Source organism: Gekko japonicus, unplaced genomic scaffold (assembly GCF_001447785.1).
Source record: "Gekko japonicus isolate JY-2015 unplaced genomic scaffold, Gekko_japonicus_V1.1 scaffold441, whole genome shotgun sequence".
NCBI lineage: Eukaryota > Metazoa > Chordata > Lepidosauria > Squamata > Gekkonidae > Gekko > Gekko japonicus.
Window position 1 is genome coordinate 961,885 of NW_015172017.1, and position 13,184 is coordinate 975,068.

Sequence of the window (13,184 nt, forward strand, 5' to 3'; positions counted from 1 at the left end):
CGCCTCCTCCCCGGCCCCGCCGCCCCCGCCTCCCGCCTCGTTCGCGCCGCCACCGCGACCCAGGCGGCCCCGGAAGCGAAACACTCCGTCACCTTCAACCTCCCCCCCCCCCACACACTCGCCTTTCCGGTGAGCGCGCGCTCGCCGGAAGCCGCTTCCGGTGTACAGTTATTTATTTATTGAAAATTAGTCGTGGTTTTAAACCGCGTGAGGAGTAAACTACGTTCGGAATGTAAGGACACACAGAGCGATTACAAATTAATTATTATATACCATATATTACCATTATCGTTGCTGATACTATAGAGCATTATTATTCATACTATAGTAACGTTAGTGGTAATCTCGCAACATTTTACTTCGGTTCGCCTCCCCCTCATTTGCGCATGCGCGTGGCCTAGCAACGTCCGTCAAGCGCGAGCTGTGGATCACGTGGGTGAGGCTGGGGGGGGGGATCCTGGCGTCTCTTCTGGGCCGCTTTCGCGCGCTCCAGCCTAGCGGCCACGTGACGCCGCCAGCTCTTCCGCGTCTTTCCTTAGGACGGGGTGCGCGTGCGCGCTACCGTCCCCTGTGCGCAAGTTAATTTACTTGGCCTTTAAAGAGCATGCGCGGAGTATGATGTTCCAAAGTACAGAAATATTTGTTGGGAGTCTATTTCCTTAGCCTCTGCGTTGTTTCGGAGGAAGGGGCACCGCGGGAATGAAACGCAATAGGGAAAAACAAGTGACAAAAGTGCGGAAGTGGCCACATGTTCGTCCTTCCTGGGCTGCAACGTTTCAAAAATCTCAATTTTGGCCCCCATTCGTATGGAATGGCCCGCCCAGAGGCCAGGAAAGCTGGAACTCTCCTGCCTTTCCACAAAACTATGTAGAATTGAATTAGTCAAGAGGGTTTCTCTGCACCGATAACACAGCTGTGCTGTATAAAACAGTTCACAAAAGTTACCTGGATAAATTATTAGGGGCTGTGGTCTATGTCTAGCTTGCTGTATTTAAGATCCTATCCATGACCTGGAGGGCTCAGGTTAGTCTGATCTCAGAAGCTAAGTGGGGTCGGCCATAGTTAGTATTTGGATGGGCAACAGCCAAAGGCGTCCGGGGTTGCTACACAGAGGGTGCGTTCAGACGGGGCATTTGCAACGGAATAGGTGCCAGTTGGAATCGGTGTACTTACCGGCGTTCACACGGCGAACATCAGCCTTCCGTCCCTAACAGTTGCAAAGAGCTTTAAACTGTTGTATTCTGCCACTAGTTCCCCAAGTGGTGGTATCCTGAGTGCAACGGTTGTAATCGCTTTACCCCCGTCTGATCGCTCTCCACTGTTGTAGAGCCACTTCCGTTCGGAAGCCCGAGGCTTCCGATTTTCGCCCACCATTTTTTTTTAGGTCCTTAGTTTAACTTTTAGAGGAGTCCGGGACTTCAGGGAGGCCACTTTGCTCTTTAAACTTTAAAGGTAACTCCTTACCTTTAAACTTTAAATGTAAGATGGGGTGTTTTGCGCATGCGTGAAGATCGCCATTCTGTGGATGGCTGCCTATGCACATGTGCAAACTGTGTTAAAAAACAAACCGCCGATGCCCGCTGTGTGTGAACGGGCATACAGCGATGGGCTCCACAAACAGGAGGTAAGTGTGATCGTGTTTCAGCCGGCATAAACTGCACTGGTTCCAACCGGTACAGTTTATGCCGGCTGAAACGCCCTGTCTGAACGCACCCAGAGACAGGCAATGGCCAACCACCTCTGAACGCCTCTTGCCTTGAAAACCCCACAGGATTGACAGCACTTTCCACCACCCTACACAGGATTCTACAGTGCAATTTTTTGCATCATTAAATGTGTCATATCAATACTTGTGCTTTGCTTCAGTTCTGTTTTTAGGTGTCTGGTTGGTTCTACAACCCTAATCCTATTGCACTGTGCAGCGAATGTCTTATCCTGTGGGTTGTATTGACTCACTCAGTGCAATCCGTCCTGAGTCCCTGTGAGAAAGGCGGACTACTGCTGCCACTACTACTAACGAAGCTACAGGCTGCATCCATCCAAGACCCATACACACCAGGGCCAAGCAAAAAGGTAGCTCCCCCTTCCCTTTTTGCCCCACTGGAAACACCGGAGAAGCGAATAAATTAAGGCGGGCTTTCTTTTTCTACAAATAGGGAGCGGTGGCGCAGGTAGTACAACGCCTGCAGGTAACATCTATAGCGAACAGCCACAAAGGCTGTTCGAATCCCCACCGCGGCCGGGTTGAGCCCCCGGCCCTAGTCCCAGCTCCCGCCAACCCAGTGGCTCGAAAGTAAATACAAGTAGACAAATGGGTACCTGCCCTAGGTGGCAGGGGGCACCCTCCTCCTGGTTCTGTGCCAGGAGTGCGGTTGGTGGCGGCAATGGCGGCAAGCGGAGCGGCAGCGAGAGAAATGGTGGCGGAGCAACTGAGCGATTCCGGAGGGCGGCGACCAGATCAAATGGAGGCGGAGCCAGGCGACGCAGCGACGAGGGGATGCAGCACGGCAGGAGCCCGTGGGGACGCATAGCCAGAAGCTGCGCCCCGGAAGAGGAAAGTCATCAAGAGCCTGCCTGGAGATGGTCACCAGTCATCCGGATCGTCAGAGGCCCGCCGGAGAGAAGGAATACGTGCCGCATGGGTACTGTTAGGTAATCCCCTCCCCGTGGGAAATTGTGGCCCTAGCTAGGTAATTAACTACATAAAAGTAGTTCACTGTAAAACTGCTCTGAGACCCAGTAGGGGTCATGAGCGGTATAGAAATTGGAAATATAAATAAATAAATAAAATGCAATGATGTGGAAGCAAGTGGTTGGTGGAGTAAGCCTTTGTACCGTGCAACAGCCAACTCTAACTCAGACAAGCTGTCCAAAACCAATACAGGCCCTCCTTTGAGCACCTGCTCTTGTGGACACGTGAAGCTGCCTTATACTGAATCAGATCCATGCTCCATCAGGGTCTGTATTGTCTATTCAGGCTGGGAGTGACTCTCAAGGGTATCAGGCAGAGGCCTTTCACGTCACATCCTGCCAGATCTTTTTAACTAGAGATTGAACCTTATTGCATGGCAAGCAGATGCTCTGCTACTGGGCCACAGCCCCTCCCCAAAGCTGTGCAAACAGCTTTCACAGTATTTCTGTTACTTTCCTAAGAACAAATGCTTCTCTATTTCCTTAAAGGGTCTGAACAGTCTCTGCCTAACGACACTTTTAAGGTGCCCAGAGAGAAGATGTCCTTATCGGAAAGCAAATCCCCAGCAAAAAGGCATTCTTCAAAGCCGGAGCTGCATTTTCACACACTATATAGGCACCTCGACAGCGTTACCGCCTGATCATCATTCACGACTGGGTAGTTCTAGCCACAGAGAAAAACCCATTCGTGAGGACAACAATGCAATATATCCCCAAGAGTACAAACGTGCAACAATGGACTCTTTGGCTGTTAGTAAATGGGAATAAGGAGCACAATAAAACTGGCGAAACAGAACACTTTGCAAGAGCATTAAGAGTATTTTGCAGAGTTCTACAAGCACATGGGAGCTGCGGTGGCTCAAGTGGTTAAGATGCTGAACTGCAGGCTGTGGAAAGTCAGTAGTTCAGCAGTTCGAGACCCGGGTGCCGCATGATGGAGTGAGCTCCCGTCTCCAGTTCCAGCTCCTGCTGACCTAGCACTTCGAAAGCAAGAAATTGCAAGGAGATAAATAGGTACCACTTCGGTGGGAAGGTCACAGTGTTCCGTGCACCTTGGTGTTTAGTCATGCCGGCCACATGACCACAGAAACGTCTTTGGACAGCGCTGGCTCTTCGGCTTTGAAACGGAGATGAGCACCGCAACCCTAGAGTCGGACTCGACTGGTTTTCAAGCAAGGGAGACCTTTACCTTTACAAGCACATGTGTAGCAGAGGTGCCAACCTCCAGGGCTGGGAAATTCGTGGAGGTTTCAGGGTGGAGCCTGGGGAGGGCAGAGACCTCAGTGGGGGTTATCATGCCATAGAGTCCACCCTCCAAAGCAGCCGTTTCCTCCGGGGGAGCTTGATCTCTGTAGCTTGGAGATCAGATGTAATTCCTGGAGATCTCCACCCACAACCTCGAGGTTAGCAACCACATTCTATCAAAACCAAGGTTCTTCTGCCTTGACAAGAAGAAGAAGAAGAGAACACTGGATGTATACCCTCACCCTTCACTACCCAAAGGTGTCTCGGAGCGGCTTACAAACTCCTTTCCCTTCCCCTCCCCACAACAGACACCCTGTGAGGCAGGTGGGGCTGAGAGAGCTCTTGACAGAAACTGCTCCTTTTCAAGAACAGCTGTGCCAGAATTATGGCTTGCCCAAGGTCATCCAGCCAGGTGCAAGTGGAGGAGTGGGGAATCAAACCCGGTTCTCCCAGATTAGAGTCCGCGCACTTAACCACGACACCAAACTGACAAGCCTGATCTCATCAGATCTCAGAAGCTAAGCAGGGTCGACTCCGGCAAGTACTTGGATGGGAGACCTCCTTGGAATACCAGCAGTTGAGAGGCCAGGGCAGGCTTTGGGCAACTAGCATGATCAAAGGGTTGGAACACTTTCCCTATGAAGAAAGGTTAAAGCGCTTGGGGCTCTTTAGCTTGGAGAAACGACGGCTGAGGGGTGACGTGATCGAGGTTTATAAGATTATGAATGGGATAGAGTCGGTTGAGAAAGAAGTCCTTTTCTCCCTTTCTCACAATACAAGAACTTGCAGGCACTCCATGGAATTGCTGAGCAGTCGGGTTCGAATGGATAAAAGGAAGTCCTTCTTCATCCAAAGAGTGATGAACACATGGAATTCACTGCCACAGGAGGTGGTGGCGGCTACAAGCGTGGACGGCTTCAAGAGGGAACTGGATAAGCATAGAGCAGAGGTCCATCAGTGGCCGTTAGCCACAAGGTATAGACAGGAACTCTCAAGTTTGAGGCAAGTGATGCTCTGTATTCTTGGGACTTGGGCGGGCTTCTAGTCTCTTGGCCCCACTGCTGGACCTCCTGAGGGTACCTGGTATTTCTGGCCACTGTGTGACAGAGTGTTGGACTGGATGGGCCGTTGGCCTGATGCAACACTGGCTTCTCTTATGTTCTTAAGCATTCAGCCACCTCTCTAAATATCCTCCAGGCCCCCAGCAGGGTTCAGTCACCAGAGGTCGCCGTGACTTCCAGGCACCCGTGTGCACACACAACTCCCCACCCCCATCCCCAGGTTTTCCTTTCCTCAGCCTCACCAAAGTCAAAGACTCAACACACAGACACACGTCCCGATTCTCGGGTACGTTTTTTTTTTAATGCAACCGGTGCAACGGAACAAAGGAGCTCGGATGGGAGAAGCGTCTCTTTTTTTTGTGCATTTTGTTTCTTTTATTAAAAAACCAAAAGGAGGAGGAGGAAAAAAAAAAAGAATCAGCTACAGGAAGCTCTAGTGTCTCTTCCCCACAGCCCCCTGCCACCCCCCCACCCCACCCCGTCCAGGACTCGACTCCCCACAATTCATTCCCACAGCCTCAGCCATATTACACAAGACATATTACATATTTATAAATATAAACCCCACCCACGCAGAGACAGGTGAACGGAGGGAAAGGGAAGGAGAACCCCCCCCCCCAACACACACCCTGCTCCTTTTTTTCGCACTATGTTACAGCACATGAACCTGGGGGAGAGGAGGGGGAAGAGATGAGCAGGCCGCGAAGGAGAGTCCGGAGTGGGGGGGGGAAATAAAAGGAGTTGTGAACGATAACCAAATCATCTCGGCTCGGCCGGGCCCTCCCGTGGTCTCGCTGTCCTAGGTAGATAGAAACCGCAGCCTTCGCTTTCCTGCTTCCCCAATAAACGCGTCAAGGAGAGGCTGGACTTACTGACCAAAATTAACAGCCTTTTTTTTTTTAATTAAAAAAGCCACACAGGAGCACCCTTCCGGGAGAGCAGCCATCCCGCCAACCCTAGCTGGGCGGGCAAAGGACCCGGTGTCGCTCTCCCTGCAAGCCGTGTGGATCGAGGGCGACTTGACCAGCACGTGCCAAGCGGGCCAGGAGTCCTCCCGTCAAATTCAAACCCCAAAGGCGCAGAGAGTCCCACCCACCCACCCAGAAAAGCTGGCCCCCCGTTTGCGTCCTCCCGTCCGTTTCCGGGCCCGGTTCAGTCGTCCCCTTCCTCCTCCCCTTCCTCGTCGCTGGAGTCAGAGTTGGCCGGCATCATCGGGTCGTCGTCGAGCAAGGAGAAGTCCCGCTCCGAGCTGGCGTAGCCCTGAGACAAGTCGTCCATCTCGTCTTCCTCCTCGTCCTCGTCCACGGGCTGGGGGTGGCCCAGGTGCAAGTGGCCTGCAGCGAAGCCAGCGTGGCCCAGCGCCGGGTGGAGCAGGGCACCGGAGGAAGAGGAGGCGGTGGCGGCCGCGGTCGAGAAGGGCATGTACGAGATAGGAGAGCCGTGGGCTGGCCCGGGTTGGAAGTGGGCGTGGTGCAAGGAGAGAGGCCCCGTGGCTCCTAGCTGGACCCGGCCGGCTCCCATCAGAGCCATCATGTTGGAAAATTCCAAGGGAGTTTGGCGGCCCCGCTTCTGGGCACCCTCAGCTCCTACTGCTCCGGGCAGGAGGCGGTTCATGGTAGAATCGGGCATAAAACCCTATTAAAGGGAAATCCAAGGGTGGAAAGTTAGAACACCGCAATTCTCTCATTCCCTCCTCTGCAGCCCATTAAAAACACATCTTCAGAATTACTCTTGGTCGAATATCTTCCCCCTTGGACATCCCACCACCAGTGTCCTCTCTAAGCTGAGTTAGTGTGAGCTAGCTCACAGGTTTTTAGCCTCCGGCTCACACATTCTTGTCTTGGCTCAGGAAGGATGGGGCTCCAGAGCGAACTGTGCAGGAGCCGAATAGCTGGCTCACAACTTTAATGCCGGTATCTAACAAAGTAGGATTTTTGCTCACGAGACTCCGCAGGTTAGAGGGAGCATTGCCCACCATGGATTCCTATTTTCCCACCCAGGGAGATTTGTCCATTTCCCTCTATCGGTGTCTTCCACCAGCAAGTGCAGACCAGTGTTCCCTCTAAGCTGAGTTGGTGTGAGCTAGCTCAGAGTTTTTTAGCCTCCGGCTCACAGATTTTTGCCTTAGCTCAGGAAGGATGGCCTCAAAGCAAACTAATTTATGCAGCAACCTAATGGCTCGCTCACAACTTTAATGCCGATAGCTCACAAAGTAGGATTTTTGCTCACAAGACTCCACAGCTTAGAGGGAACATTGGTGCAGACCCCTTTTATTTCTTTTGGCATGCCCCTAGTAATGGTTATTGGCCCTCCTCTCTGGTTCCAGTGTTCATTTATGTGTTTTTATTGAGTTATTTTATGACCTTAAAGGTCAGTTTCAATTAATAAATAAATAAAACTGTTCAAATGTCTTAGTGTTTTTAGGTGCGCCGCCCAGGGGACACTGGTGGGGTTGAAAGGCGGTGTGAAAGTGTTTGAAATAACGTGGAATAAATATATACAGGTGGTCAGCTGTGTCGGTCTGAAGCAGTAGAACGAATGTAGAGTCCAGCGGCACCTTTAAGACCAAGGAAGTTTCATGCAAGCAGCGCTTTTTTTGTAGCAGGAACTCCTTTGCATATTAGGCGACACCCCCCTAATGTAGCCAATCCTCCAAGAGCTTACAGAGCTCTTATTACAGGGGATACTGTAAGCTCTTGGAGGATTGACTACATTAGGGATGTGTCACTTAATATGCAAATGAGTACCTGCTACAAAAAGAGCCCTGCCAAGGCATGAGCTTTTCATGTGCATGCATACTTTTTCAATTTTATTTAATTTTTTTGGGAAAATGCGTGCTTGCACATGAAAGCTCATACCTTGAATTAAGCTTAAAGGTGCCACTGGACTCTAAGTCTGTTCTAAATATATACAGATCAATGCTCCCTCTAAGCTGTAGAGTCCTGTGTGCAGAAATTCCACTTTGTGAGCTACCGGCAGTAAAGCTGTGAGCAGGTGATTTGGCTACTGCATAGATTAGTTTGCTCTGGAGCCACCCTTCCTGAGCTAAGACAAAAATGTGCGAGACAGAGGCTAAAAAACTGTCAGCGAGCTCACACTAACTCAGCTTAGAGGGAGCACTGATACAGATCGATGATTATACATACGGCCCCTTCCCAATCAGGATAAAACTGAGCCCTTTTCCAGACCAGGGTGATCTCATTCTCTCAGGCTAACCAACCTCACAGGACTGTTGTGAGAATAAGATAAAAGAGAGGAGAATCCCATATAATACTCTGATCTCACTCACTAACCTCACTCTTCCTGCAAGATTACACAAAAAGTGACAGATGGTACGGTATTAATCAAGGGATCTGGCATAAAACATGTGGTGGTGGAAAGTACTGTCAAGTCAAATAGCAAATATGAACCAAAACATGTCTAATAAGTGTTGGAAATGTAAAAAACATGAAGGTTCATTTTATCATATGTGGTGGACATGTGAGAAAGCTGTGGATTTTTGGACAAAGGTCCACAGCGAAATGCAAAATTTTTTGAAATGTTCCTTTAAAAAAGCACCAGAAATTCTGCTCTTAGGACTTAGAATGGAAGAGCTGAATGTAACTAAAAAGACTATGTTATGATATATGATCACGACCGCAAGAATGGTGTATGCACAGTGTTGGAAACAAGGAAGAACACCAGAATTAGAAGAATGGATACGAAAAATTCTGTTCATGGCAGAGATGGACAAAATTACGAAGAAACTGAATAACAGGGAAGATCTTGACTTTTTTGAAGAATGGAATGACTTTAAACTTTACCTAGAAAAAAACTGGGATGTGAAGCACAATTTACTATGTTTAGAACAATATTGAGATTAATTGATGTTATCTTAAGATGTACTGGAGGGTCAAAGGGGGAAACATTGCGGGAAGCCACCAGGAGGGAGGGGGGATATGGGAATATAGGTATTGGTTTAAGAATGATAATAGTTTTTTTTTAACTGTAAGAGGTTATTTCCATGAAAATAAAAAATTATTTTACCAAAAAAAGAAAAAAGAAAAAAGAAAGTACTGTCAAGTCATAGCCAACTTTTAGCAACCGCATATGGTTTTCAAGGCGAGAGAGAAGCAGAGGTGATTTGCCATTGCTTTCCTCAGTGCAGCAACCCTGGGCTTCCTTTGTAGTCTCCCATCCAAGTACTTGCTTAGACTTCCAAGAGCTGACAAGATTGGGCTAGCCTGCGCCATCCAGGTCAGGGGATAAACACACAGTGGGAACAAATCTACTGTTGGAAACTATCACATCTGGCTGGACTGTAGGTAGGTCTATTTTTTTTTTTTTAAGATAAAATAAGTGTTAAAAGAATCCCGTCAACAACTGCCTGCACACTTCCATGGGGTTTCAGTGCGCGAGAGGCCTAAAAGAAACTCCTGCTCGATCAAAGGACTATTGTGCGGCCGAGGAACCAAGCAGGCAGGCGGGAAAGGGAAGGACCTGACGCTCTCACCTTCTTCCCGTTGGCAGAGAGGCCGGCAGCCTGCATTCGCTCCAGCCCCACCAGGCAGCTCGGCTCTATCGGAACCGGCTTTGGAAACCGGGGCCACCGGTGCTTCCGGCGTTCCTCCATGTACTGGTGAAAGAGGGGGAGAAAAAGGGATCATGTTAGGAATGCTGCTTTGGGGCCCCCATAGAGCCTGAGCTCCAACACACATAGATGTTACTTGTTACCATTCTTCAAGGATTACACGCAGGGCTATTTTTGGGCAGGAACGCACAGGAACGGAGTTCCGGCTGGCTCCTGCGTTGGCCACGCCCAGCAGGAGCATAATAGGCCACACCCAACAGCAGAAACTCACTAGGATTGGCTACATTAGGGGTGTGTGGTATAACATGCAAAGGAGTTCCTGCAACAAAAAAAGCCCAGGGTTTTGACAACAGAGTAAACAGAATAAGAAGCAAAAGGTGAGTGTGGTGACATGGGGGTGTGGTCTAATATGCTAACATGCTGTGATGTCAGGGGTGTGGCTTAATACGCTAATGAGTTTATGCTGTTGGGTGTGGCCTATTATGCTAATGAGTTCCTGCTGGGCTTTTTCCACATTTCCATTTCTAGATGGTTTTATTGATGTTATTATTGTTTTTACGTTGTTCTTGTAAGCCGCCCTGAGCCTGCTTCGGCAGGGAATAAATTAAATACATTCCTCCAGCTCTTTCATGCCATCCCAATCTATACTATGGGCCAGGGTTCCCCAACCTGGTGCCTGCATGCGCTTTGGCACCTACCAACATCTTTCCTGGTGCCCATCAACTGTTTTTAGAAAGTGGGCAGGGCCAGGTGGCCACTGACAATCCCCACTGCTTCATGGTGGGATCAGAACTAGCAACACCAGGAAAACCGCTGTGATGAGATGCTAAATATTTGAAGAAATAATTAAATAAACGTCATTGAAAACTTAACATTGGCGATTATTTGTCTCTTTTGAGTGTGTACGGTATACAGAAGGGACAAAAACAATTTTGCAGTTGTATAGTGTAAAATCTAAGCCACCAGTTTCAAGAGCTAGGTAATTAGCAAACTAATGAAGACATCAACACCAGGAAAATAATCATTCTTTACAAGGTAAGTTCAAATAACACCAGAAGAGTCATCTAGAAGAATAATCACACGAGGATCCAGGATAGAAGCTCCCTCGTTTCGATAAACTTCAACAGTTTTACAACTACTTATGAGAGATGTTTACTCCAAAGTTACGTGTAAACCAATGAAGGCGATATTCATTCCACAGATAGTTCCTTGTCTACTGAATCCTTACATGGCCACCCTCTAATGCTCCCTCTAGGCTTGCCAAGTCCCCCCGGGGGGTGGGGAAACACCCTCCCCAGAGGCCTGTTCCCCGCCGCCAGTGGATCGGGCCCCGGGGGGAACCCCACCCTGACGTGCACGACACCCAGAAGTGGCGGGGCCACGGTCATCCGAGGGAAAACTCTATGGTTTTCCCTCGGATGGTCGTAGCCCCGCCCCCAGCGTGCCTGGCATGGTCGCGTCACTTCCGGGTGTCGTGCATGGGGCTCGCGCGCACGTGCACTCCAGTCGCCAGCCGGGAGTCCCCTGCTGCGGCTCAAAAAGCACTTGGCAACCCTAGCTCCCTCTAAGCTGTGAAGTTTTGTGAGCAAAAATTCTACCTTGTGAGCGACTGGCATTGAAGTTGTGAGTGATTTGGCTCCTCCATAAATTAGTTTGCTCTGGAGCTATCCTTCCTGAGCTAAGGCAAAAAACCATGAGCCGGAGGCTAAAAAACTGAGCTAGCTCACAATAACTCAGCTTAGAGGGAACACCGTATAAGACTGAAAATTAATCAAACTTTCTAACGCTGGTATTGCCGCTTATTACAGTGGTTTTCCTGGTGTTGCTAGTTCTGTAACTACACTGTAATTTTAATAATAATAATAATAATAATAATAATAATAATAATAATAATAATAATCCTTCTTATGCTTGTCATGTTGGGATCAGTCTGGGGGACACCAGGAACTAGCGCCCACTCTGAAAGACACGGCCTTTACCATTTGCGGAAGCGAAAAAGTGAAAAAGCAGCGTGTCGGCGGAGAACTCCCAACCGGATCTGCAAACGTTTATGGCCACCCAACTTTTTCAAACGTAAGAGGAACGGGAGCGAACACTCACGGCCAGGAAACGAGGGTCCACGGTGAACTCTGGGTGGGTCTGCAGCCACACCTCCAGGTCCGCCCGCCGAGGAGCGGCGTCGCCCACCAGCAGCGTCCCGTCTGTCTTGTTCACCACCGGGATCCGTGCCTCGAAGTCAATGTCGGGGCCCCTGAGGGCCTCCAGACACTGCAGCTCCAGCTGAATCCAAGAGACAACAAAGAACACTGAGGGGGGGGGGGAAAGAAGAAGGCCCCGGACGGACACCCCACCTCCCAAACGGCATCACCGCCTAGGTACCAAAGGGCAGATTCTCTCCCTGCTGCCGTCTGGCTTCTCACCTCGACCATCTTCTTACTGCTCTTCTTCTGGGTGACAGCGGGACGGTCCCTCATGGTGCCGTTGGGGACCAGTCTGTGCTTCTGGAAGGTGAGTTTGATTCCTTCTTCCTAAGGAAGGCAAAGAGATTAGGACCCCACACTTGTGAGGTGTCTGGGGGGCATTGATCTGTGGTCCCTAGCCTCCGATAGCCCTGTGGAGATCAGAGCTCAACTGTCACAGGAGAAGTATTTGACACAGGTTGTCTTGCTGAGACTTCTCCCCTTACCCCGAATTTAAGGGCTCTTTTTGTAGCAGGTACTCATTTGCATATTAAGTGACACACCCCTAATGTAGCCAATCCTCCAAGAGCTTACAGTAGCTCCTGTAAGAAGAGCTCTGTAAGCTCTTGGAAGATTGGCTACATTAGGGGTGTGTGGCCTAATATGCAAAGGAGTTCCTGCTACAAAAAGAGCCACCCATTCTCTAAGGAGCTCAGGGGGTGTCAGTGGGTGTGCGATCCCATTTCTGTCTTCACAAGGGCTGCAGGAGACAGGTTAGGACTCAAGGCCAGTGTCAGAGGAATATAGCGGGGCTAGAGTCATAAAACTCGGGAAGGAGGAGGAGGAGGAGATTGGATTTATACCCCGCCCTTCACTCTGTTCCCTGGAAGGCCAGATAATGAAACTGAAGCTCAAATACTTTGGCCACCCAATGAGAAGGGAGCACTCACTGGAGAAGACCCTGATGCCGGGAAAGATTGAAGGTCAAAGAAGACGGGGACGGCAAAGGATGAGAATCAATGTTCCCTCTAAGCTGTGGAGCCCTGTGAGCAAAAATTCTACTTTGTGAGCTATTGGCATTAAAGTTGTGAGCAGGAGATTTGGCTGCTGCATAAAACAGTTTGCTCTGGGGCCCTCCTTCCTGAGCTAAGACAAAAATGTGTGAGCCAGAGGCTAAAAAACCGTGAGCTAGCTCACTTTAACTCAGCTTAGAGGGAACACTGGATGAGATGGTTAGAAAGTGTCATAGATAGGGATGTGCAAAAAAAAAAAATTCGGATTCGGGTTTATTGGACCCGAATTTTTTTGGGAAACCCGAAAAAACCCGAATATCTATACCGGTAAAGCATAGATATCCGAAAATTTTCGGGAATCCCGAAAAATTCGGGTCCATTGTAACCAATGGGGCCATTGAAGTCAATGGCAAGAATCCTCTTG

The 13,184-nt window shown here is 49.6% G+C and overlaps 2 protein-coding genes across 2 annotated transcripts in view; both read right to left on the bottom strand.

The window, feature by feature from the left end:
- SUPT16H (SPT16 homolog, facilitates chromatin remodeling subunit) overlaps positions 1–2,529 on the bottom strand; it is a 25,636-nt gene extending 23,107 nt beyond the window's left edge. Inside the window, exon 1 of the mRNA XM_015420433.1 lies at positions 2,343–2,529. Coding sequence (XP_015275919.1) covers positions 2,343–2,529 — 187 coding nt within the window. The remainder of the gene's footprint in view (positions 1–2,342) is intronic.
- Positions 2,530–6,118: 3,589 nt separating this feature from the next.
- Positions 6,119–13,184, bottom strand: part of CHD8 (chromodomain helicase DNA binding protein 8) — a 77,965-nt gene continuing 70,899 nt past the window's right edge. Inside the window, exons 35-38 of the mRNA XM_015420459.1 lie at positions 11,988–12,095; positions 11,668–11,847; positions 9,490–9,612; positions 6,119–6,632 (exon numbers count right to left, since the gene is read on the bottom strand). Coding sequence (XP_015275945.1) covers positions 6,150–6,632; positions 9,490–9,612; positions 11,668–11,847; positions 11,988–12,095 — 894 coding nt within the window. The 3' untranslated portion in view covers positions 6,119–6,149. The remainder of the gene's footprint in view (positions 6,633–9,489; positions 9,613–11,667; positions 11,848–11,987; positions 12,096–13,184) is intronic.